Source organism: Eupeodes corollae, chromosome 1 (assembly GCF_945859685.1).
Source record: "Eupeodes corollae chromosome 1, idEupCoro1.1, whole genome shotgun sequence".
Classification (NCBI taxonomy): Eukaryota; Metazoa; Arthropoda; class Insecta; order Diptera; family Syrphidae; genus Eupeodes; species Eupeodes corollae.
The window spans coordinates 197332799-197358792 of record NC_079147.1 but is presented as its reverse complement, the minus strand read 5'-3'; the positions used below and the strand labels follow the sequence as shown (position 1 = coordinate 197358792).

General features: G+C 32.1%; 1 protein-coding gene across 1 annotated transcript in view; it reads left to right on the top strand.

Annotated features, from left to right (window-relative positions):
* LOC129939311 (neural cell adhesion molecule 1) overlaps window positions 1-25994 on the top strand; it is a 296828-nt gene that overhangs the window by 205259 nt on the left and 65575 nt on the right. Inside the window, exon 8 of the mRNA XM_056047286.1 lies at window positions 19755-19919. Coding sequence (XP_055903261.1) covers window positions 19755-19919 — 165 coding nt within the window. The remainder of the gene's footprint in view (window positions 1-19754; window positions 19920-25994) is intronic.

Genomic DNA, 25994 nt, shown 5'->3' with positions numbered 1-25994 from the left:
ATTGGACACATCAATATCATCCAATTTTGGCAGAAAGAACTGTGTAATCATGTCGCGATATTGAGCACCAGTAACAGTCACTGCATCACCAACATCATTTTCAAAAAAATATGGCCCAATTATGCCTTCAGCCCAAAATCCACACCATACAGTCACACGTTGTGGATGCATTTGGTTTTCGACAATCACATGTGGGTTCTCCGAACCCCAAATGCGGCAATTTTGGCGATTGGCAAAGCCATCAAGATGAAAATGTGCTTCATCGCTTAGGATGATTTTGCTCGAAAAATCAGGGTCCATTTGTTGATGTTCAATAATCCATTCAACGAACTCTCTTCTCTGTCCATGGTCATTAAGCTTCAATTGTTGTGTTAATTGAATTTTGTAAGCATGAAGACACAGATCTTTGGTGAGTATACGCTGTAGAGAGGTTCTTGAAATTTGCAATTCTTGTCCACGACGTCGAACTGAGGTTCCTGGATTGTCAGCAACAATCTCACGCACGGCTTCGACATTCACATTTGAACGGCTTGTTTTTGGACGACCAGTGTGTTTGGCGTCTCCAACGGATCCAGTCTCCATGAATTTTTCAATTAATCTCTTCACAGTTGACGAAGTTAAAACACTATTCCGACCATATTTTGTATGCAATTTTCGAACTGCAGCCACCAAGCTTTCACTTTTTTTGAAATATTCTATAATAATGAAGACACGTTGTTCTATCGTGTAACGCTCCATTTTTAATAACCCTATACTGTTAGCTGTCAAATTGCTTTTTTTTCAGGGTTGCCAACAATTCACTGCACAAATGGCGGCAAATTCAAATCTTGCGTTAATTTTGGGGCACCCTTTATCAAGAATTGCATTCGTAAAAAAATTCGAACTAGAGCTTATAATCAAGCATGACATTACGATGCTGGAAAATTCGAAAAAATGGGTCCTACTATTCCATCCGTCTGTCTGTCCTAGCTCGTACATTTTGAATCTTTGCGCCGATTTAGTTCAAACTGGAAAATTAAGGTTTTAAGCCGATTAGCATAAGGACTTTTTTTCATGTTTTTTAGTAATTTCTTAATTAAGCTTGAGCCTTTACCATGTAAAATGTATATTTATAAGCACTAACCAACTGCATAGCAAAAATATTTTTAAGACAAAATTTAAAATGTTAAAATATAAAATTCAATTTTAAAAAATATTAAGTTAATCTAGTTTTTTTTTGAGAACGAAAATGGCATTTAAATTTTTGAGAAAAGCATATTTTTCAGATATATTTGTAAACAGACTGCATTTTATTTCTTTCAAAATCGATTTTCTGTTGAAAATCTTACGAAATTAAATAAATGTATTTTTTTTTTAAGTAAATTAGCTTTGGATGCTCTAGAATTGAGATTTAAGCACGAATTTTAATAAAATAAATTTGCCAAAAACAGCAAAAGTGTCACTTTCGTTAAACTTATGAAAGAACATAATGAACGTGTTATATCTATTGATATAAAATCTTTGAAACTATTGAGATTTGAAGTGAAAAGAGATTCTGAAACATGTAATTTGTGAGGGCCACACAAAAGTTTCTTCTCAACTTTTTTATTTAACTTAATTTGTTTTGATTGCATTTTTAGAGAACCAAACATTTTTCTCTCCACACTTCTTAAGTTTTGTTAACTCCTTTAAGATCAAAATGTTTAGAGGTAAACGAAATGATAGTTATAGTAATAATAGACTCCGGAAAATTGAGATCGAAAAACTACGTTAAAAAAAGACGGACCATTATTGAACTGGAAAGAAGAAAATTATAATTTGTTTTTTAAAAAAAGCTACATTCCAAAACATCTTCTTACACTTACCTCTTAAATATCACATATTTAAAAAACTGTTGGAATGCTTTCATTTGTAGGAAGTCATACAAATTAAAAAGTTAGAAGATACCTTGCTAGACAATAGGGTTTTAAAATAATTTTATAACTTAAGTTCAGACTTTTGCGCTTGGAATGTGTAAAGAGGGCATTATGTTATTTGAATTTGCTCAGCCTCCTTTACAGAACATTAAAGAACGTTTTTAAGCTGTGGGTTGCCTCTCCTCAATAAAACTCTGACTCCTTAAAGTATTATTAAGCTTGGCAACACGTAATATTTATAACCAGGGATGTTATATCAGTGTAATTTTCATCAATACCCCATACCTACGTTATAATTTTGGTCTCACTCTTTGATTGATCTTTTAAGTCAAGAAATGGTTACTTATCTTAAACATCACTTAAGTTATTAACCAAGCATTTTATTGAAGAATATATACAGGGTTTTCTTTATAAACCTGGGTTTTAATTGTCAATTTGTCAAAGCAAAGACAAAATCAAAACAAATCAAAAAATATAAATAGCAATATTTCTATGAGCTCAAAAAACTTTGAAGTTAGTGTCTTCTTTTATCTCAAGACATTTAAGCCAAAATTAAATTGTTTGTTCTTATCAGTATTTGTTTGTAAAAGCTTTATTAAATATTAATAAGTCTGAAGTCAATATTCTTATTTTGTTGTGGAGATACTTGATTCTAAAATCAATTTTTACAACTCTTTAATTGTTTTCTTAAGGGTTGGTCAAAGTCTTCAAAAGACCGACTTTTCGAAAACTTTGAATTAAATTCTAGGGATCTTGAACGTCGAGAAAATGTCGAAATTTATGAACTAATTCATATTTTTGGGATAACGCTCTTTTGGTCGCCAGTTTTTGACACTTGATTTCTTAGAAAACTTTTTGCGAGTGTTAAAAAAGTAAAAGGATTTTCAAACATTTTTCATTCAATTGGTCATTAGTAATTGTCATTCAATTGGTCATCTTTAAAAAGAAAAAATGCAGAATTGCCCCAGTTAACACAGTTCAAAGTGCTAGTTCTTGCGGACTGGATGCTGCAAATAGATTGTGAGAGATCGAATAGTTTTGAACAAGGGATTATGAACAACAACCCACTGTATGCTTAGAAGTATTTCACTTAAAACTCTTTTAAGGAATTTGATTGAGGACTTAAGTATAATACGTGGCTAAACCTCTTTACTAAGTTTTTCAACATTAACAAAATATAATCGGTTATTCACAGAAGACAAAAACACTAATTAGTACCTTACTCAATTCTATGAATCGGACTTTGTATTTACAAGGATATAATTAAATAAGTAATCGAAAATTGAAGCCATATTCCCTTTTGAGTAAACCTTGCTGGCAGGGCATGGCATGGTATACAATAGGTACCATATACAATATAAACCCTATTGCATGCCATTTGAAATGCATTTATAGGGAGTCCGATTTTATATGCTTAATCCTGCAATATCCTTTAACAATATTATTGGCAAGAGCTAATAATTGCATATCAATAACGTTCAACATTCATGATTGCAACTGTTGTCGGTGTTGTGCGGTGCTTTAGTCCTGATGGCCGGCAAGCATTGGTCTCAGTGCTTTCGGTCAGCAAGCCAGCCAACTTGCGTCCTATGAAGTCCCAAATTGAATTACTCTCCGTGTGTCGTCACCCTTTCTCTGATACTCTAATAGACAAAATGTTTAACTAATCCTTTAGCTTCGCTATAGCCAGAATTAATTTTGTGCGTGTTTTTGTAGTTCCGTTTTGTATAAGTAGTAATAATACGGATAGTCACATCCTGATACTGTTCTCCACTATGTGAATGTGAACTGTGAGCATCGCATAGTCACAGAGTGAAACTATTATTAGTTTGGCTTCTGGATGTTAAATCCTTTCATCATTTGCAGGGGTTAATCTAATATGAAATCAAGTGTATTTCGTTTCATGACTTGACTTCTGATGCTCGCAATTATTTCATATGCAAAACAATATTTAATTTTTTTGTAAACGAACTTGTAAATTGTGATTCTCATGGGAATCACGGTATCATCCATAGATACTGTTGTTTTCTCTTTCAATGATTGACCTTTTAAATCATAACGTATTCATGGTATTTATTGCTGGAAAACAGGACCTGGACACAAGTCCAGAGATGCAATATAATAATTGGCCACAATTATATTCATTTAATTGCAATATTGATGGTCCACTATAGGTATGGCTATCGAAATGCGTGCGAATCCGTTTATTATGAATTAATTGCCTTGCTGTGTGCGTGATGCATGCAATTGGGTGACAGGGTGCCTATTTTTAAAACATACAAAAATCCAAATAGTCGAATCCAAAATATTGGTAAAAACTAAACATTAGAAAATTTCAGCTGTTCCAAATGTAAATTTTTGAATCTTTAAATTTATAATAAGACTTCATCTGATTTAGGAAAAAGTCTTTAGAGTTATCACAAATATGTTTGATTTCAAATTGATGTCTTAAAAATTTTGATTTTCAAGAAAATGTTGAAGGTTTTAAGAATCAAAAATAAAAGTATTGTGTATTGTGGTTCGTCATTTTTAATAATGGGAAATTCGAAAATGAATGTAAAATAATTTGCAAATATATTTATAGTGCTGTAATTAAACTTTGATTTATTGAATTCGTTAAACAAACTAACGTTAGAACTTAAGAGAAATACCACATTATTCTTAAATTTATAGATTTACAATACTTTAAGCAATTTGCAAAAAAAAGCTAAACTGAAGTATTGAAAAAATTTACTTTAAATGTTTTACTTTTAAAATCATAGCTTACGGAATATTCCAAAAAGATTACTTGTTGTAAACTGAAATCAATTGGTTGAGGAGACTGTTTTTACCATAGTTCGATATGCTTGATTTAGGACGTAAAGGAACTTATCTTCTAATACTTGAACGGCTATAAATAAAGTTTAACTGTTCCAAAATTGAGGGTGATGTGACTGACCCATTCATTAATTTTAGAGTAAGGCACAGGTGACTGTACTCTCTGTGTTTAGAAAGCGGTGTAAGATTTATAAGCGTGATCCTATGATTGTACGGCGGAAGTTCGAACCTATTAGAAACGGAGGCAGAAAAATACCTAGGTCAGAGAAAGTAGAGAGTTTAGTCAAATAAGAAGAGTCTTATTGATAACAAAAAGCTTTAATATTTTGTTCGCATGTAAAATTCATTGATTTGCATTTGTCTATGTTAAGTAAAAGCTTATTACTAAAACCCCATTCGCGAAAACTATTTAGATCATCTTGTACGAGCAAACAGCCGTCAAGTGAGTCAATACGTTTGAAAATTTTAATGTCATCAGCGTAAATTAAAACAGATGAGTGTGTTATAATAGAAGGGAAGTCGCTAACGTACAAAATAAACACTAAAGGTCCTAAGTGGCTACCTTGTGGTACGCCAGAGTTGGTATACAAATTTGCTGAACGCTCATTCCTAAAAACTACGATGTATGATATTTTATATAAGTACGACGAAACCCAACTAACAAATTTATCGTTAAAGCCTTGGGATATAAGTTTGGAAGTTAACGTTTTATGGCACAATTTATCAAAGCCCTTGTCGGTGAAGACACAGTCAACTTGTTTCCGTTTTTCAAACGAATCTAAACAAAATGAACTGAAATGAAAGAGGTTAGTAACTGTTGACTTATTTTGAACAAAACCATGTTGACTGTGACAAATTAAAGACTTACAATTAAACGATAATATTACTTTGCAAATAATGGACTCAAATAACTTAGGGATGACGGATAGTTTTTCAATGGGGCAATAATTTTGTATTTCATTTTTACTGACCTTTTTATGTATTGGTGTTAAAAATCTTCCAAATTTCAACGATTCATTAAAAAGAATGTGAAAAGAAAGAGAAAATGGCTCCTAACGGAGGGATTTATATCCACCTGTAAGTGGAAGGGGTTAGTTTTTTTTAGAAAAGTATGTTTACATATGAAACTAAAGATTGGAAAACAACGGACACCTCAACATTATTGAGATATAACTTTTCTCAAAGTAAGAAATTCATTCTACATGTAACTTTTTAAAAAATGTGGCTTTTGTCCAAACAGAAGAAAGATTATTTAAACAAGAAATGTTTTTGTTACTTTTTTATGTTATTGAGTACAGTTTTATAAGTAATACATTAAACACCAAAAGCCAAATCTAAAATTATAATTTTTTTCAAGAAATTGGAAACAATTATTACATTCAATATCTAATTTTTTGGTCATGTAGTCTTTACTTTAGACAGAAAAAGGCGTTTACGTTTATTCTGTAGATCCAAATTTGTGTTTAGGTCTTAACGACGACGACGCACGCGATATTGGCCTTATAAATAATTCAGGCTCTCGGTCTCAAGTTATGTTTTTTTTTTTGTCTAGGTCTTAAGGTATTTTCACTTTTCATCCTTATGGGCTAGTTTCTTCACCAAAAGAACACTCTATTATTTCAGGCTAACTATTTTTTTTATTTTGAGCTCAATCTCGCCTTTGTGTATAAAATTTATTCTATACAAATATTTCTTAAACCCAAAATGTAAAAAAAGAGGCAAAACACAACATCAAAGGAGGATTGCCTCACCTGCCAGCTGAGTTAGACTAATTCTTTTGACACTCTTAAGGGTATTCTTGTAGCCTTTTCAGCAAAATTTCAACGCAAAATGACAATAGAGACTGCAAGAAATCAGCTTCTAGAAGCCGGTTTGCTACAATTCGTGTCAAAGAAATATCTTAAAAGCCGGCTGTAGTTTTCGACAACTTATGTACAAAATTATAGCAAGATGGCATTAACGTCATGGTTTGGAATGGATCAGTCAATTTCATTATTAGAGATTTCTGGGAAACGTGACGGAGCCCTATGTAAGTAAGCATTTGCAAGTATCATACATTTTTAGGCAGGACAATGATTTTAAACAATGATTAAAATGTACAAGAATAAAGACGCCAGCCCAAAATCCAGATATCAATCAGATTGAGGAATTGTGGCAGACTTAAGAAGGGCCCAGTTCGGGGAAACAAAGAATCAAAAAATGCAAATGATTTGTTTAAAAAGATGGATTGTTTGGAAGCAAATCGATGAGATGATAATACTCGGTTATGAGCTTTCTTCAACGGTGTGAAGCGCTGCTTAAAAATTAAGACTCTCGATACAAATATTAAAGATAATACTTAAAGAGCAAAATGCACGACTTGATCATCATAAACTCCAAAAAGTCTGGTTAAAAATTGTATCTTTAATTTCAAATTCTTGAAACTTAAAAAGTTGGGCGGTATTTTAGTCTATTCAGAGGAACTTGTTTTTTAATCGATAATTCCCGATGTACCTTACTTAAAATTGTTATTCAATTTATATATCGTTGTTACTAGAATATATAAAATAAGTATAGAAACCTAATTAAGAAAAAAAAAATCATTCCATTTTTAAGAAAATTCCAATTTCCGATTTTTGATCAAAAATTTCATGTCCCATAAAAATAGAGGGATTTTAATGTTTTACGAATGAAAAACTCTCCATAATTTCCTTTATATGTTAAAAACTAATTAAGTTCCTATTTTTTAAAAACTTTTTAAATGTATGTTTTTTTAATTATTTTAAATAAAATAAAATACTTTTTCAATATTAAGGAGAAAAATTAAAACTCCATCATACATTGAAATTTCACATTTTTCTTTTCTTCACATAAAAAAACCTAATTATAACAATTATAAAATGGGTCACCCTATAGTAAAATTTTATTGCAAGGCATAGTTATTGGTGTAATAATTTATTTTAATGGAATACTCAAAACGAGAATAAAATTAATGGAAGGAAAACATTCCCGCGGCACTAGGAACAGCAATGGGTCCGAGCGTGCAGAACTTACACATAAATATTTTCAATACACAATGCGCCCTTAGAGCAAAAATGAAATTTATAGTGTTCTTCATTAAATATAACCAAACATGTAATAATCTAATATTTTATTTGGCTACACACTAACACTACATTTATAGACCCATTATACCAAAATTCTCTTGAGGCTATTTAAATTTATCATCATAATAATTTATAATATAGACAATTCATCGATACGAGCTATTTTTGATTTTATCATTAAATTTTTAACATAAAAACAAATAATATTTAGGTTTATTTTTGTTATAATGATTCTCAATTATCTCATTAAAAATAAACCAGAATCGATAATATACATGACCGTAGTAGATACACATCGTCGTGGACGCAACTAATTAAGCTTATAAAATCAAAACAAAATGAAAACAAAAATTAAATTTTTAGAAAAAAAGAATATTCTTTTATTCAATGATACAAAATTTGCTAATGACGGAAATAAGAGGAATTTTTTAAAGTAGAAAAAGAGTTGGGGACTAAGCGGAACCTAGTGGCACTCCAGCTTTTAGTATTTTTTGATCACATTGACCATGTGTTGTTTGCAGTTTTATTCAGTAATATTTTAAAAATGCCTAAGAAAATTGTGTAATCAAGTTTTTGTTTGAGCATTTCTAAAAGAACAGAATATTTTTAAGAAAAGAATTTTTTTTAGATTTGTTTTGCTAAATTTAGTTAAATAAAGTTTCATTTCAATTTTTTGTTAAATATTCAAGATCTTATAGAAAAGGGTTGAATTTCCTTAAGCAAATGCACAGTTTGAAAAACTTGATAGTATTTATTTAAAATGTAATAAATAACACATAATAAATGTAGGTAAAACTTCAGGGAGATTGGGTTAAATTGTGACAATAAGTTAGAAAATAAAACATTTTAACATGCTTTGCAATATATCTTCTCAAAACATTAGCAATTCGAATATTTTCATAAAATTAATTACAATTTAAAAAAAGATGGTCAACTTTTGTAAGATCCGACAAAAATTTATAATTGTTGGATTTTTTTCTAAAGAGAGAAGTTGCATAATTTGGCACGAAGGCATAGAACATCGAGGATAAGATGAAGTCACAGCATGGCTTTAAATGTCTTTAAAATTATAGACACATACGGATAACTTCTTTGAACAAACAAGAACGAAGACCTTTTTAAAGAAAAGCTTGATACAGACAAGTCTCCATATTTTTTTCAACAGGATAGAATACCCTAAATTACCAATATTCGAAAGGAATAGGAGCGCTAGGCTATACATTTTTTAAATCATTTTGAAGATATTTCGAGATGACTATTGTCCAAGTATTGACATTCATAAATCTGTACATTTGTAAATGTAATACAAACATATTTTAAAGAAAGGTTCCAAACATGGTTGACATTTACTTTTTATATAAGTTTCATGTTTATAATTATATATAATTTTAGGATTATTTCGGGTACTTTAGATAGATATTTAATGTTTCTATTTAAAATTACATTTTTGATAAGTTGTCACTTAAATTTATCTTACTACTGAAAAATACAACTTTGAATTTAAATGAAAAATTTTCGTCGAAAAATTTTTGCAAAAAAATTATGTTTTCAAGTACATTTAAAATTTTTAAAATTCAGAACATTTTTTTTAAGATATATACTCTTGGATTCATGAGTAAGTGTGTGCGACTCAGTCATGCATTTTGTTTTAATTCAATTTATATGTATATATTTTTTATTTTAGTTTAAAAATATTTTAAGTATGCAGTTTTTTCAATATACGTCTTAAATAACGTCTTAATAAACGGGTCGAGATATCAACTTTGAAAAAAAAAATTACTTTTTCGGTCATCAAATATTATTAAAACAGTTGTAGAACTTGTGCAGCTCTATATCCAGAAGAAAACTTAAAACTTTTTTTTAGTTCTTCTTATCAGTTTTAAACATTAACACATGTGGGGCCTAAGGCCTACATAAAAGCTCTTTAATATACAACAACTAACAATTTTAATCTTATTAGGCTTAAAATTGAAAGGAGGGGTCCTGTAATGCGGACTATCTTTCAAATGGGATTTGGAAATATTTAAGTCGAAGAATTCTGGACATTGGTTTAAAGTGCCCGTAATTAGTGCAATGATGAGGGATATAGAAAAGGGAGACAGATCGCAGATTGCGAGGGTTGGTGTTAAGATGAATATCACTCAGGAATGCCGGGCAATCAATATTGCAAATTAACAAATGGCGAGCAGATAATATGTCAGCGTTTTTAAGTCTATTATGTAAGGGTTGCAAACCTATAAGTTTTAATTGATCGACATAAGGAGGCAAGTTGGATGTATCTGCTCAAGGAAGGCCACGTAAGGAAAATCGAACAAAATATCTTTGAACATTTTCAATTTTGAGTGAATGGTTTTCATAAAAGGGAGACCAAACTTGGCAGGAATATTCAAGATGAGGACAGACTAGGGAAATGTAAAGCGCTTTAGTTACATAGGGGTTGGAAAATTCTTTTGCCCATTTATTAATAAAACCGAGAGATCTATTAGCTTTATAAATAATTTGGTCAAAATGGGAATGGAAATTCAAGTGTTTGTCACACATAATACCAAGATCTCTAATAGAATCGACAACGTTGACGGCGTCACTGTAAACTCTATGAGATGGGATTTAATTGCGCGAAAAGGTCATTTGCCTACATTTAACTCAAGGAAATTATGCATGCACCAAACAAAAAAGATACGAGTACTAAGATCATTTTGTAAAAGTAAGGAATCAGATGGAGTTGAGATAATCTTAAAAATTTTCTTATCATCCGTAAAAATTGGGATATCTGAGTTTTTTTATTTTAGACAGACATCATAATAGATAAGATGAAGCGTAAGGGGCCAAGGTGGCTACCTTGTGGGACTCTAGAAGTTGCATGCATGGGACTGGAGACTGATTTACGGAAAAGGACTCTATTAGTTCTATTCGCAAGGTAGGAGCTTAGCCAGTTTATACAATTAAATGCAAAGCCTAGGGCTCTACGTTTGAGACAAATTATCTTAAGAGTTATTTTATCAAGGGCTTTGCTGTAATCAGTATATACAACATCAACTTGATTGCCATTCTCAAGGGCTGATGCAACTTTGGATATTCAAATTTAATTAAGTTAGTCTTAGTGGATCTTCCTTTAAGGAAACTATGTTGAGGGGGGGAGAATAAGGAGAAGCTTTCAAAAAATATTTTGGAATGCATGAAAATTTAGCAATAGGTCTATAATTGTTAATTACAATTTAATTGCCTTGTTCATAAATCGGAAATATAAATGAATCTTTCCATATATGAGCAAGCACACCTTGGGAAATAGAGAGTTAAAAGAGTGCAGTTAAAGGCTTTGACAGGATAATGCATAAATTTGTATAGAACAACTGATGGGACGCCATCAGGACCAGGCCAGAAAGAAGGTTATTTTCCATTTGGATAAGGTATTGGTTATAAAGACATTCCCTTAATTCAGAGAAAAAATTATAGGCGAGAAGATAGTTGTTGTGGTCAAAAATTATAACAGTAATTCTCCATTTCAAAAAAGTTGGTTTCAAATTCAATTAGGATAGAGAGTTTTAAGGGGAGGATGATAGCGATCCAAGGATAAGAGAAGGTGAAGGTTCTATGGGATACCCATTATCTGAAACAATATACAAATATTTTTTTCATCGAAAACACCCATTTTAAGAATCATTTGTTTAGAGAAAATATAATAAATCTTTCGATTCGTTTTTGAGAAAATGGGAATTTTTTGACTTTTGACAAAATAATTTGAATGAGGACTGTTGCTAATTAAAAAAAGATAAACCGCGAATCTGCTTAGCCCTTAATTTCCAAGTTTGAACTCAATCACCGCAATATTTTTGGCCATCGAGGCGAGAAGAGACAGACGGACAAACGGACGAATTTTGTGGACTTACTTTTTTTGACTTCTCTACCATTTGATTTCATGATTCATTAATTTTCCGTGCTCGAATTTTTAGAAGAATGCTATACTTACTATATAAAGGTTTTTTTTTTTTATTGGCGCGGGTAGATTTCGGGGTCCCTTGGAGGCCATTTGGTTTAGGTGACATCTGTCAAATCTTTTGTTTATTTGTTCACCATAGCAAGTTACTCATTTGAACATCACGTTCACATTGAATGAAATGAAATGACTGTTCCTTAACGTTTTCACGTTTCACAGATTGCGCCCATTGTACGGTTGACGTGGTAGCCCTTTACAGTCCACTCTTTAACTTTTGGTGGCCAAATTTGAAACAACCGGCCCAGTACACAATCACCCGTACGGGTGACCTCAAGATCGGCAGAGAACATCGCCGCGGTCCATAAAATTGTGCAGCAGAACCCGAGGCACAAGAACTGGACCTTTCGTAGGCTTCAACTTTTTAACTCAAAGAGTTACCGTTTGGTGTGGATTATTTTGCCGGCGCCAATTGGTTCGTACTTTTTTCAAAACGACTTATAGCCCAAATTGAACCATATGGATCTAGATGACATGTGATTCTATCAGTACGGCGGCGCGGCGGCGGCGCGGCGCTACGTGCCACACAGCAAACTCCACGATTGACATTTTGTATTAACGATTTGAGGGTAAGGCTATCTCCTGCTGGGGTGATGTGAATTGGTCACCGAAATCAGAAGATTTAAAACCGCTGGACTTTTTCCTGTTTTGAAGTTGCAGGTCTATGCAAAGAAACCACAATCTACCGATGTGAACATAACACAGGCCATCGTACAAAACCAGGTGGATCTATGCGGAAGGGTCATGGAAAATTCGAATAATCGGATCCGTGCCACCGTAAGAAGCCCAGACGGGCATTTGAAATCTTGTCGTATTCTACAATTAACGGCATATGAGTACATGCGCCTTTTAAAAAAAATTATTTTGTTAATACCTCACACACAGCTTGTTTTATTCTATTTCAACAACTTATTGACCCTTTGGTTCCTTTATGTCTCAAGTAAGTAATAAAATAAGATGCATCTTAAGTCTCCTCCAATTTAAACTTAAACCTATGACCAACTTGTCCCAATAATTCCATTGCAAAATCCATCAACTTATTATAAAAGGATTTCAAAACGGGCGAAAACTTAAAAAAAATCTATAAAAACCAAAAAGTTTTCAAACCAATTTGTGAAACATAAGATATTATTATCGGGAAACGAATATTCAAATTCAAAGTGCATCGAATTTTAACCAGTATTCCCATATGGCTCCCCTTAGATACCTTCTGTACAGAAAGAAGACTAGAGCACCATTGTAAGAAAAACTGCATGGCTGAATTCCATCATAAATTGTGAAACAATTGAAGGACAAAAGATTCTGAACGGGCGAACAAAGTAAACTTTTCAAGCTAATTTGGAAATTGAATTTATGAATTAAAAGAAAACAACATTTTGTTGATGACAATCTGCTCACAAATCCTTATAATCAGGACATCTGCTGTCATATATTGCTTTTCGTAAATGTCATCATAATAACTACACTTGTAACTTTCACTTCCTTGTTTTGTGACACATCACAATAATAAAAATTTCCATACAAAATTAATCATAATATTTGTGTGCCATTATTTAATTTGTATTTGTTTTGCAAAAAAGTTATAAATTCAATTAAATTATTTCCGCACACAAAAACACAATAGTTATTCAAAACTGTCTCTACATTCCTTCATGATAACCATGACAATAGATTAAAAAGAATACAAATAATGGAATAGGGAGACTCCCCTTAATTTTTGTTCACATCAAAACAACCTGCAATATGGCATCATGCTACAATTTGTAAGACTAAAAAATAATAAAACAAAACAAAAAAAAATATATTTAATAACAAAAAAACAGAAAACAAAATACACAAAAATTCCTATATTCAGTGTTTTGTTGTTTTTTTGTTTTTTGATAGACTAAAAATATACGACGAATGTCATGTCACTAACTGTCATTAAAAATATATGAATTTTCATCATTGTATATTATATAGACTATAGACTATAGACTCACATATGGTATGTCATCCTCTCACCCTCCGTTCATAATAAAAAAGCAAAAAAAATACGAAATATCTTCCACCTTTTACATACGAATATGAAATATGATTCAAGGACATCAACAAAAGCCAAGTCAAACAGACAGATAACACACAAAATACATGAAAAACAACAACAACAGCAGCAAAAATATGAATTTTATCTACACTTTGGGTCATTCGATTGGACTCTTTTCTTTTTTAATTATTTTGTTGGCAGATTTTTTTTTAATATAATAAATTGTATACAATTACATAGGCGACTAAACTATAATTTTGCATGTTGATTTGTATATATCTAAATGTCTAATGTAGAAAACGACTCACCTTTTTAAATTGCAGTTGTGAAAAGGAAGTGTTTTTTTCAGTTTTTGATTATTTTGCTTTATACCTGAAAGTAGAAATAAAAAACATCATTATATTTTCGATCATAAAGACACAAAAATGTAGTCATCAATTGAACTTAAAATATTTGAAGTAATATTTCATAAAAAAATATTTATAAACAATTGTAAGAGCAATTCCAAATTTTTTCCATTTAAAAAATTATAAAACAAATACAATTATTTTTATAATTTTGAATATTAAACTGGTTGTTAATTCTCAAATGAAAGGTCTTTACAAATTTTGTTGGTAATTAAATCGCATTTCACATTTTTAAATAATGGAATGACATGGGTTTTTATTTGCATCCATAATATGTAATTGTTTTTGTTCTTGAATTTTTTTAAAGTTCACCCCACATATTCATTATCTTCATTATATTAAAAAACTTTGATGGGCCCTCCAAAGAGTTTATTGTTTTTCAAAGATCATATTAACCCAAGACTTGTAAGAAAATGCAGTCTTTCGTGAATGCAGTTTCTTTAAAATTATATATTGTATTCAATAAGAAGATTGCATTCATTGATTTCACTTTGGAACTGAAGACTTCAAATAATGGAATCACAATTTTCTTGTAGCAAGTAGACTGCACCCATTTTTCACTCAATTCATTTTACAGCATTCAATTGAATGCACTCTTTGAGAATTCATGCATTCTTTGCATTCTATTGAGTTCTTCACATTTTTTAAATTCTTTTGTAGACTGTGTATTATTTTTCTTTACAAATTCTTTTTTCTCTATCTCTGGCTTAATGAACTTTTACCCCAGTTGTATGACAAAATTGTATCAAGAATGCAAACAAATGAATGGAATGCAAACGAATACAATGAATGCATGGGTTCTCAAAGCAATCAATTGATTGTTGTTAAATGAATGAAAGACACAAATTATTGCAATCATTTTAATAGAAGTGAATTGAGTCTGCTTAGTTTGAAGTTTAAAGTCTCAAATTGAAGTCAACGAATGCAATCTTATTATTGAAATCGTTGACGATTGCATTCAAACAAGATTTTATTCTTAACAACCCTGATTAACCCCTTTCCGCAATTATATCGTTACCAACATTTCCGCAAAAAATGATTAAAATGTGTTCGTAGTAAACAAAGTCATAAAACCTATTGTCAAGTTTTACCTGGTTTCATGGTCTAAAAATAAAATGTTTGATTTTTAGTTGAGGATATAACGGAAACGGCTCGATATTCTCTATAAAATTTTCGAGAGTGCATTGGTTAATTACATTGTGTCAACTCTTATTTAATTGATAATACCTATTGTCAAAAGACGTAATTTTTAGAGTTCTAATTTATTTTATAGCACATAATGTATATTTTCTTTGGTGCAACAAGTTTGTCAAGTTCCAAATACTTCAAAAACAAGCCTAAAATCTAAGTGTCTCTCTCTCTCTCACTACAATCCTTAGCTGCCATGTACTTAGGATCAATTTAAAAGTTGCTTGATCGTCTGACATTACATTTTCCATCATATCTAAACAAATGATTTTTTTTTTCAAAATACAAGGTAGAAATGCTTCATCGCACAAATTTAACTTTTTGCTGGCATTGATTAAAATAAATTTAATGAGGTGGTCCGTTGAGAACTAGGGCCTAGTTTCTTATGCTGAATTTGAACAACTAATTTAAGAAAGCACTTTTCATGAAATGAACTATTCTTGACGGACTTTTCAATTCCACCCGTGAGCAAGTACCCATGAAGGAACTTTAAGTAGCACAAACACGGATTGAACCCTCTAGCATGATTCTCCAATGCAGTAATGCACTAACCATTACACGACGGGTACTACGCTGGCATTGAAAAGGAGTTTTTCTCTTTCTTTCCAGAAAACTTTAATTTTTAAGATTAAGCTTGGATTTTTTTACTTGAGGCGAAGTGTCTTGTATTAAATTTTTAAAGTATTTAAAGATGAGATTTTTTTTAACCTATTGTATTTTTTAAGTTTTTTATTAAGTCCAACATCCAACATTCATTCCATTCATTTTTTTTTTACATTTTTTCTCAAAAAAAAAAAAACACATTTTATATAAAATTAAACTTATTATAAAAGAAGACTTCGTTTCTATTACTTCCTTTAAGTTCGAAAAAAAATTAAAAATAGTAAATTGCTATACAATTTTACATAAAATGTTAAGCAAAGTTTAAAAATAAAACCTAGTTATAAATTTTACATAACATTAAAATCTTCGCTTTATATTATTTTTCTATAGTAATTTTTCTTTCGACTTTTTTTTAGTCCAATGGTGGAAACTTTTTTGTATTTTCCAAAAATCAATTTCTTGAAATTTTGATCACTTATATTTATAAAATACAAGTGGAAAATAAGTTTTATTCTTCAAATTTGTTCAGCTTACACCATCTCACACTATGGTGAGTACCCGGGTCTTGCTGGTTGCGTAGGACTGTCATGCTAAAGGTCTTGGGTTCCATCTCTGTGAATGATACCTAAAGTTTTTTTTTCAGAAGTACTTTCTATTGCGAGTAATTGACAAATACTCCAAAAACAATTGTTTCAAGAAAAGTGCTTTATCGAATTTGCCCTTTGGAAGTTCTTTACCAATGGTTGCGACACCTAATTTTATTATCTCACACAGTGAATGGTTTTTTACCAAAACTCGCATAGCTCGCGGTTTCTCCATTACTCTCAACAACCCGGATCAGTACCGGTCACTTAATCGGTGTGTTTATAAATTGTTAGTTTTTCTGCTATCATGTTTCATAACTTAAAAAACTACTTGCAGAAATTGTAAGCTTGTCATATTTGATGAGTAGAGCATTCTTATTTCAAAATAATCAAGGTATTTACATTTCACTTTCATTCGAAATAAATTTGAAATCCATCCAAAATGAAAATAATAGTTATCAAATCGTATTTAAAATAAAGTTATTTTCATTGTTCTAAATTTGTATTTTTGCGATTTTTAAGTGGTTTGGTTTCATCAAGTTTAAGTCGAAGTAATTTCAATTCGAGGAAATAGTTTCTTAACAGAAATAATATCAATTCTAGAAAATATAAATAATAAACTAATTTTTAAAATATAATTGGTTCGTGGAAAATTGAATCTTCTACTCATGTTTGAAGACACGGGGACAGAGAATTTGAAACCATTTATTAGGCACTACAAGTTTCTACCAAATTGTTTGTCTGGTAAAATATTGTTCCTTAAAAACTTGACAATTTTTTGACTGTGCTTTGGTCACTTCACAACATCAGTCTTTTTCAACCGATTTTTTACTGCCGATCATAAAGAAGCGTAAATCTGGAGCTAGCTGTATTTTATGTCAACATAAATGAAAAAAAAAAAATAATATTTCAAATATAATCAATTATGTCAGATAGCAAAATTTTGTTTTGACTTTTTGGTGTCCGAAATTTTAAAATCAAATTAAAGACAATTTAGATCCAATTTCACGTCACTCGATTTCAGAAACATAGCTGTCATTTAAGTTGCAGAGTTAATTTCAAACATGTTCGTTGGTTATTTTAAGACTGCCTTTAAAGATTTTTCTTCCGTAAGCACGTCATCTCTTTTTTTACCTAATACTCAAGAATACAGTCATCTTAAAACAATACATTTTTAAATTTTAAAGCTAACTTAATGTTTCAGTCCTGGACCTTAGTCTTGATGGAATACCATCATTTATGTGAAGAAAAATGTCTTTCTTATGTTTTTTATTTGAGAACATCCCTATAATGTTTTTAATTTAGAAATATTCATAATTAACGCCAGTTCATAAAAAAAGTTCTGAAAATGTAGCTGCGCATAATTTATTTTATTTTTCTTCTGTTATAAGTGAAAATCAACATGGGTTTGTGAGAAAAATCACACATTCTCTACTTTTTGTTTAGATGCATTTGAAGAACTCAAATCAATTGCATCTTTTCAGAATTAATGTAAATAGATAAATAGATATAGTAGCGTCATGTTCAGGAGTAAGCCTTCATGCCAATTTAAAGTCAATTCTGGTGTACCTTAAGGGAGTCGACCTGGTCCATTGATGTTTATTTTTTATTAATGATTTGCCTTAGGTTTTAAATAATTCGCTATCGCAAATCTATGCAGTTAATGTTTAAATTTTGGAATTATTAACTCCCTCAAAGCTTGAATTTGTCACGTTTGAACTTTTCTGACGTTGGTGTTATACTAGACTAAGAACTAACGAGAGTTAAGTGATTTGTATGTTATTAAAAATCTTTATATGTCTTTTTTCAATTGTCGAGAAATTTACCCCCAGAGCTCTAAATGGCACTTATAGTCCTTTAAAACAATTTGTCAGTTTAAAATTTAGTTTTGCTATAAAATTTGAAACAGTGTTAGTTTTAAGTTTAGATTTAAGTAAATATTGTAAACTTAACGTTACCATTTACAGTATTTAATAAATAAAGACAAAGTAAGTGTAAGTAATCAATTCACCTGTATTGTTCTCTAAGCCCCGACTACTTCATCATCAGTACCTACATAGTTACAGTTACAAAAGTTCACACAGGAATCTTCCAGGACTTACAAATGTCACAGCGAGTGTGTTCGCTATGACATGTGTAATGTGATTTGACATTCCGTGACGGGTATTGCACGGTACACGTTAGGATAGACATTAAAAAAATAAAAAAAAGAACCCAGCATACACAAAAAAGTATATCTCTAACATGCGTGCCTCGTATACGAAAAAACGAGACCATGGCATTCAGCTATTCAGCATTCCAAAAACGACAAAAAGTAAAAAAAAACGAATTACTACAAAAAAAATATGACACAAAACCTAGAACCAGAAGGTAAACTCACTTGCAGAAGTGTTCCCATATGGAACTTTTCCTCACTGTGCGCCATATAGTTCTGGTGTTATGATATGGCTTGGTTATAGTTTGGGAATGAGAAGGAGCCGCAGAAAAGCGAAACAAGGACATTTTTTTCTGTTTGGTCAATAAAATGGGAAAATTTATGAAAATTGTTTATATCTTTTTTTTTTGTTTTAGTTTTCTTTTTTACTTTTTGTTTTACACCATGTGCTTCTAAATGAACAAAAAAAGGGGGGAATGGTTGGGAGATTCCTTAGTTTTGCGTGTTACTATAAAGTGGAGTCAGTACGGGTTGCACTGGGAGTAAAGTTTACTCGAACACATACACAACCTCATCCTTCACCCTTCCACTTTTGTCATATATGAAGGTATATAGTTATAAGGCTTAAATAGTCCCTCTATGCATTTATGCCTTTTGTTAATTGCCAAAAATATGGTTTTAGTTGTTTTGACAATTAAATACTTCTGTCAGTTTCAGAGAAGCTTAGGCATTTTTATGACTACTAAGGGGGAATTAAATGTATGTTTATATATGTATATGCTAGGATGTGTTACACCAACATATATGACGATCCGATCCCATATGTGTGTCACCAACATTTTAAGGAGTCTTTAAACAAATACTATGACTTATAACTGTCATTTACAATACGAATAGAATTATATTTTTAATGCCAAACAATAAGTTATTTTTGTAATTTTATGAACTTTATTTCCTGAAATAAGTTTTAATTTGTTTTATTTTCTACAAATATTTTTATAGATACCTCAAGAGCTGGAGACAAATATGAGACAACTTCTTCAATACATGCTTATAGTAAATATATGAAATTGAAAATTCGAAACGTTGGAGCGAATGATTTTGGTTCATATCGATGTGTGGCGAAAAACTCTCTCGGCGAAACTGATGGTGTAATAAAACTTGATGGTAAGAAAAATGTAAAACTTGAAAAAAAATGTAAGAGAAACTTTATTCATAATAAAGGTCAAAGTCCCTCTTTTCCATACAAGTCTAGTTTTAGTGTTTTTTTGAAAATGAGTACTAGGAATAAATGTAAAACCCAAAATGGAAATATGAAAAAGTTAGTTTCCACTTTTTACTAAAGTTAATAAAAATTGTGATTGTAATAAACGGAGACTTTTTGGACTATGTGTAGTGCAAACAGTACATATGAAGCGATTATTATTGAAAACAAAACAATTTTCAGCCTACAAACCTTTTATCGCCAACAAACCACAGACTTTGTGAACTTTTAACAGAACGTGTTACACGTACTGATCTGGAAACGACTTTTAAGATGGCTTAAGGAACTTGTTCAGGCGAGAAAAAAATCTGCAAAACAGCAAAACTTAAGCCAATTCCGAAAATATTACGAAATCAACATGACTTCAATGAATATCGTCCAATTTTTCTGCTTCTCACTTTTTAAAAAAAATTTGTAAAAAGTTATTGTTAGAAGAATTGATTAATTAACCCTGCAGTCGTCGCACAGATTACTATTGTAATCCACTCATACAAAATGGAGTACTCCTAGGAAACTAGTCGTGGGGACTTTTCGTCTCTTTTAGTACTTACAGTTTAATAGTTAGAACAGTTAGTTAACTTAACTTAATATTACATGTAATTACATTTTAAAGCCAAAATAAATTTAAAAAATTTAAGCATTTTGGTTTTATTCTAATTTAAAAATGGATAACATATCTAATCCACGCGACGACTGGTGTTACATTTTGGTGCGCGGCGACTGCAGGGTTAATGGGAGAGAAGGCAAATCCTGGACAGCAAGGTTTCCAACCTAAAAAAATGAGTTTCAACACTCCTTCTTTCAACTATTGGAGCATACGTTTTCTGGAAACTTGTCCCAAACCAAACACAGCGTAATCATGTCATCTGATTTAGAAAAGTCATTTGATAGAGTTATGATGGTTCTAGGTATCAAGCAGCTTCATCAATGGGGCGTTCCTAAAGAAATACTTCCAGCAATCATTTATCAGCGGTAGATCTTTTCAAGTTAATGTTGATGGCTATAACTCTTTAATAATGAAAATGGACAACGGGACACTGCAAGGTTCCGTTTTTTCAGCAATACATTAATTGACTCGTTTATCGTGAAACTTTGTCAACCGCTACAAAATCTCGATTTTATAAGAGCATACGCTGACAACATTTATGTTGTTGCTTTCGGAATCCCCTTATAGGTAAAAGATACTTTGGAAAAGGCTGATTCAACAATTTTTAATCGGTCTCGAGAAAATGAAGATATTTGAGAGATAATAGCAACCCATTCGAATTGAGTAAAAATGAGCAAATATTCAAAAATAAAAGAAAGATCATGTAGGTATAACATTTGTAAAACATTTTACAGTTTAGAGTCAATAAGGAATGTTTTCACAAGATACTCAGCTCGTTAGATCTTCCTGAAGACAGAAAAAGAACATAAGCTCCATCAGTTCTACAGCTTTGTGCAACATTAAATCTCCTAGCCAGTGGGCGTAACCAAACCAATGTTGGAACAAATGTATTGCTGAGTATGGCACAGACAACAGTTTCCAAGTTCTTTCGCCGAACGTTGGTTATCCTGGAAAATAAGTATTGTCCGCAATGCAATAAATTTGATAGCTCTAAGTTTGGAGACAGCAAGGAGTATTATTATATTATACATAGGAAATTTAAACTACCAGGAATACTGGGCTGCGTTGATGGTACTTATATTTTTCCTCCCTAAACCAACGTGAGAACTCATAAAATTGGTTAAAATCTCAGTCTGTTTTTTATTTATTGACATTATTTTGTTTTGGCATATTTCTAACACGAAAATTACTCCTGACGATAACTATTTTCTGTCGAGTGAAAACTTTTGTTTCAAACGTTAGTTTGAAGTTTGTGTGCTGCCGCATCTGGCGAAACAATCGAGGACACTCGATTGAACCAAAATGTGTGCTGCCAATGCTCGATTGTATCGACTAAACTCGGTTGTATCAAGTTACGTGCTGGCACCCCTGAAATGGGACACGAATTCAAAGAACCTTGTCAACCAGCTAAAACAACGGAACAATGCTCTAAAATGATTTGCGAAAAGGCGATAAGGTCTACATCTTGAAACTGCACTTCAAATTGCGAACGCTTTAGTCGCCGGTACCATCTAACAAGGTTTTACTATTTTTATGTGGACTTCAATAAGAAACATATATATAAGCTAAAGTCTAATAAGGCCGCTGGAGCGAAAACATCATAGTGGAACCACAGTCAATACCTACTGAGGATATGGAAGGACCACTTCTGCAGACTGTATAACGGCGACAACGAACTGAATTCCGCTGTCTGGCGGGATGATTCATTCAACATAGACTACGAAAGCCAACAATCCCGCCTCCCCGACTTAGACGAAGTAAAGATTGCCATATCTAAGCTGAAGTCTAATAAAGCCGCTGGAGCGGATGGCTTGAAAGCCGAGCTCTTTAAAGCAGCTGGAGATAAGTTTCTTAGGAGCATGGACCAACTTATCTGTAATATATGGTCGTAAGAAAGCATGCCCGGTGAATAGAACCTCAGTATTGTTTGCCCGATCTTGAAAAAAGGAGACCCTGATAAACTGCGCCAACTATAGAGGTCTACTTAACATCGCCTATAAAATCTTCTCTGCCGTAATATATAAACGTATAAAGCCCATTGTCAACAACCTGATAGGTCCTTATCAGTGTGGTTTTAGACCAGGAAAGTTCACAGTTGATCAACATTCACATTACGGCAGATCCTGGAAAAAACCCAAGAACACCAAATCGACGCCCACCATCTTTTCATCGATTTCAAGGCTGCATATGACAGCATCTATAGGGACGAGCTGTATGGATCCATGTCCAGGATGACCATGGATCATTCACGCTGCTCCAAAAAGGTTGAAAACAACTTAACAAAACCTTTCGATGTCAAAAAAGATTTTAGACAAGGTGATGCGCTGTCATGCGATTTTTTTAACATCGCGCTTGAAAGAATAGTGCAGAGCTCACATGTCAACACTGGAGGCACTATTTTTCAAAAGTCTGTCCAATTACTAGCATATGCTGATGGCATTGACATAATCGGAAGAACTCCGCTTGTTGTCAATGGGGCTTTTGTGAGTATTGAGGCAGAGGCGGCAAAAATGGGTTTAACGGTTAATTAGGGCAAAACAGCAAGGCAATTGAGTGGTAAATTCCTCTCTCGAGGGACCAAAGTGTTGCTATATAAGACAATAAATTATCATCCCCGTTCTGCTATACGGTGCAGAAGCATGGACTATGACAAAAGCGGATGAAAGCACCTTGATTCGCTTTGAAAGAAAAGTTCTTCATGTGATCTACGGTCTCGTATGCATCGAAGAGGAGTGGAGAAGAAGATAGAACGACGACCTGTACGGGCTCTACACCGACGTAGACTTAGCCAGAAGGGTAAAAGTCCAACGACTAAGATGGCTGGGTCACGTAGAGCGCATGGAAACCAATGCTCCGGCCCGGAGAGTCTTCGAATCCACAGCTACAGGACAGCGCAGTAGAGGAAGACCGCGAATCAGATGGCTCGCACAAGTGAAAGGTGACCTCACCCAACTTGGAGCGCGAAACTGGAGAAAAATAGAAGCTCTAAGGTTGGATGGAAGCTATCCTTGGAAAGTTTTGGGAGAAAAAGGACAATCAACTTTATCAGCAAAACTCTTACAGATCCAGGCTTTCAACTAACCACTCATTGTAAAGTAAGCCAAATTTTGACTACTCATACGAAATTCTATGATTCAGGACTACAAAAAAGAGCTTATCGAAAGTTGGCGAAATTTTTCGAGTATTCCATACAATATTTCTCCCAGCAGAGAAGACAGTATACAAATTTTCCGAATTAGAGTTGGAAAAAGCATTTTTTTTTAACGCTCCACACTATTAAAATTCTAAGAATTCTGAGTAATGTTCAAATTGTGGAACTGTACTCTCTATTTGTCATATCCTTGTCGAATGCCCTTTTTTCTCCCCAAATTGATGTTTCTTTAAAAAACATAGCTGAAAAACTTGGCGAAATTTTAAATCCATCAGAAGTAAGATCCAATTTGAGTAAAATATGAAATTTAATTGTAAATAAAGTTTTTAGACTGCATCATATGGTCTGGCTACCCTGATGCCTTTTGAACAAATAGTTTATAAATTAACGTTGTCAATTATTTCAATAAAATAAAACATTTTTTTTAAAACAAAAGCAGTAGTTAAATTTCCATTGAAGGTTCTTGTAAACAGTCTAATATGTTAAATTGAAAATGTTAACATTTATCCCAGTTTCAAGGTGCATGCTTAATTAAATAAATTCTTACGCCCCTAAGTTAAATTAATACTGAAGAATGGTAAAAGTGTTTCTTCGTGAAAATGTATCAATCTTAAGAATAAGTATAGATGTCAAGTAAAAACTTAAATCATCTTAAGCAAAACATTTTCATTTTTAATAAATATGATTTAAAATCATGAAAATAAAATTTTTATTTTTAAAATCAATAAAAATAAAAATAAACCAGCATAGGTGTTCTTATATGCGTTTCGCCCCGATGCAATGGTTGGGCTCATCAGAAGATGACCATTACACCTTGTCTTGACGAATATTTTCTCGAATAAATCGAGATTCCATATAATATGAGCTACATAGAGCTACTGTGAATTATATGGTTGCTACAAGTCTTCACATCAGATAAATTGTAGCTGTTTTTATTTCCTTGCTAAGGGATTTGACTGTTAACAGTCGAATATAAAAAATAAATTCGACTGTTAACAGTCAAACATTTCAACTTAAAAAGTCCCTGAAGTTTAAGTCATATCGACGCCCTTTTGTATAAAACCATAATAATTTGAAAATGTCACATATCCTTACATTGGTCACAAAGTTCAAAAAGTTAAAAAAAAAAACGAATTTTAAACTGGGTTTGGGTTTAGTGAAATTTATTTTGGACATTACCCATACAACCCCGATCATAAATGACCAAAAAAGAAAACGTCGTCGCAGAAAATATCACTAACAAAACGTCAATAAGCCCAAATAAAGTGTCGCCTTATGTTTGCATTTGTGCGATAAAACTTAAAATTCCGCAAGCAACAATTTTGTCAGAAAATAAGGTAATTTGACGTTATGATGCTTTAAAATTGATATGGACTTTATGAATTTCGGTCTTTGTGGCATTTGCTCCTGAAAAAGTTCTTGGGCGATAGATCCATTTTTTGGTGGTATGAATTTTTTAATATTTTGTTGATATTTTATGTAGGTGGAACTTCATAAATCCCAAACAAAGTTATAACGCCTCAGGGTTTGTCTAACATTTACGTTTTGACATTCTTAATTTGGGTGAAATGGTTTGTGTGAAAAGAACTAACATCATTTCAAGACCCCACTTAATATTTGAAGACTTCCCTTCATAATTCAAAACATCAGATAGTTAAAGGCCTCTCTAGATATTTCAAGACATCTTTTTGGTGATCTCAGACATGCTCTGATTTTTCAAGAGATTCCTTAGAAACTTTAGACCTTTCTTGATAGCTTAAGAACTTTTTTGATTGTTCAAGGTTTGTCATGCAATTTTCAAGCCTTAATTAAGTAAGACCTCCCATAAAATCTCCATATCTTTCTTGGAATTTCATTGTTTTTCAAGACCTATGTTTTTAAATCTATTGGGTGCAATAACAATCATTTGCTACACAATTTGGAAGACCGTCATATTATTTTGGTAGTAAATAGAAGTGGTTGCATACAGAAATGCAGCCTCCAAGTTATGCTGCAAAGTTAGCTTCCCAAATACACACGTTCGATGTCACCACTTAGATAATAATGTCAAAATCTGCAGAAAGGACTTTTACCTTAAGACTTTAGGTAACATCTGCAGGAGGGAACGTATGCAAAGTTATGAGTGTTGGTTGCATCCCAGCCTCTTTTTAACTTCCCAAAAAAGATAATCAGCCCTATCATGAATTCCATCGTAATCGGAAATCTTTACAAATCCCGAAA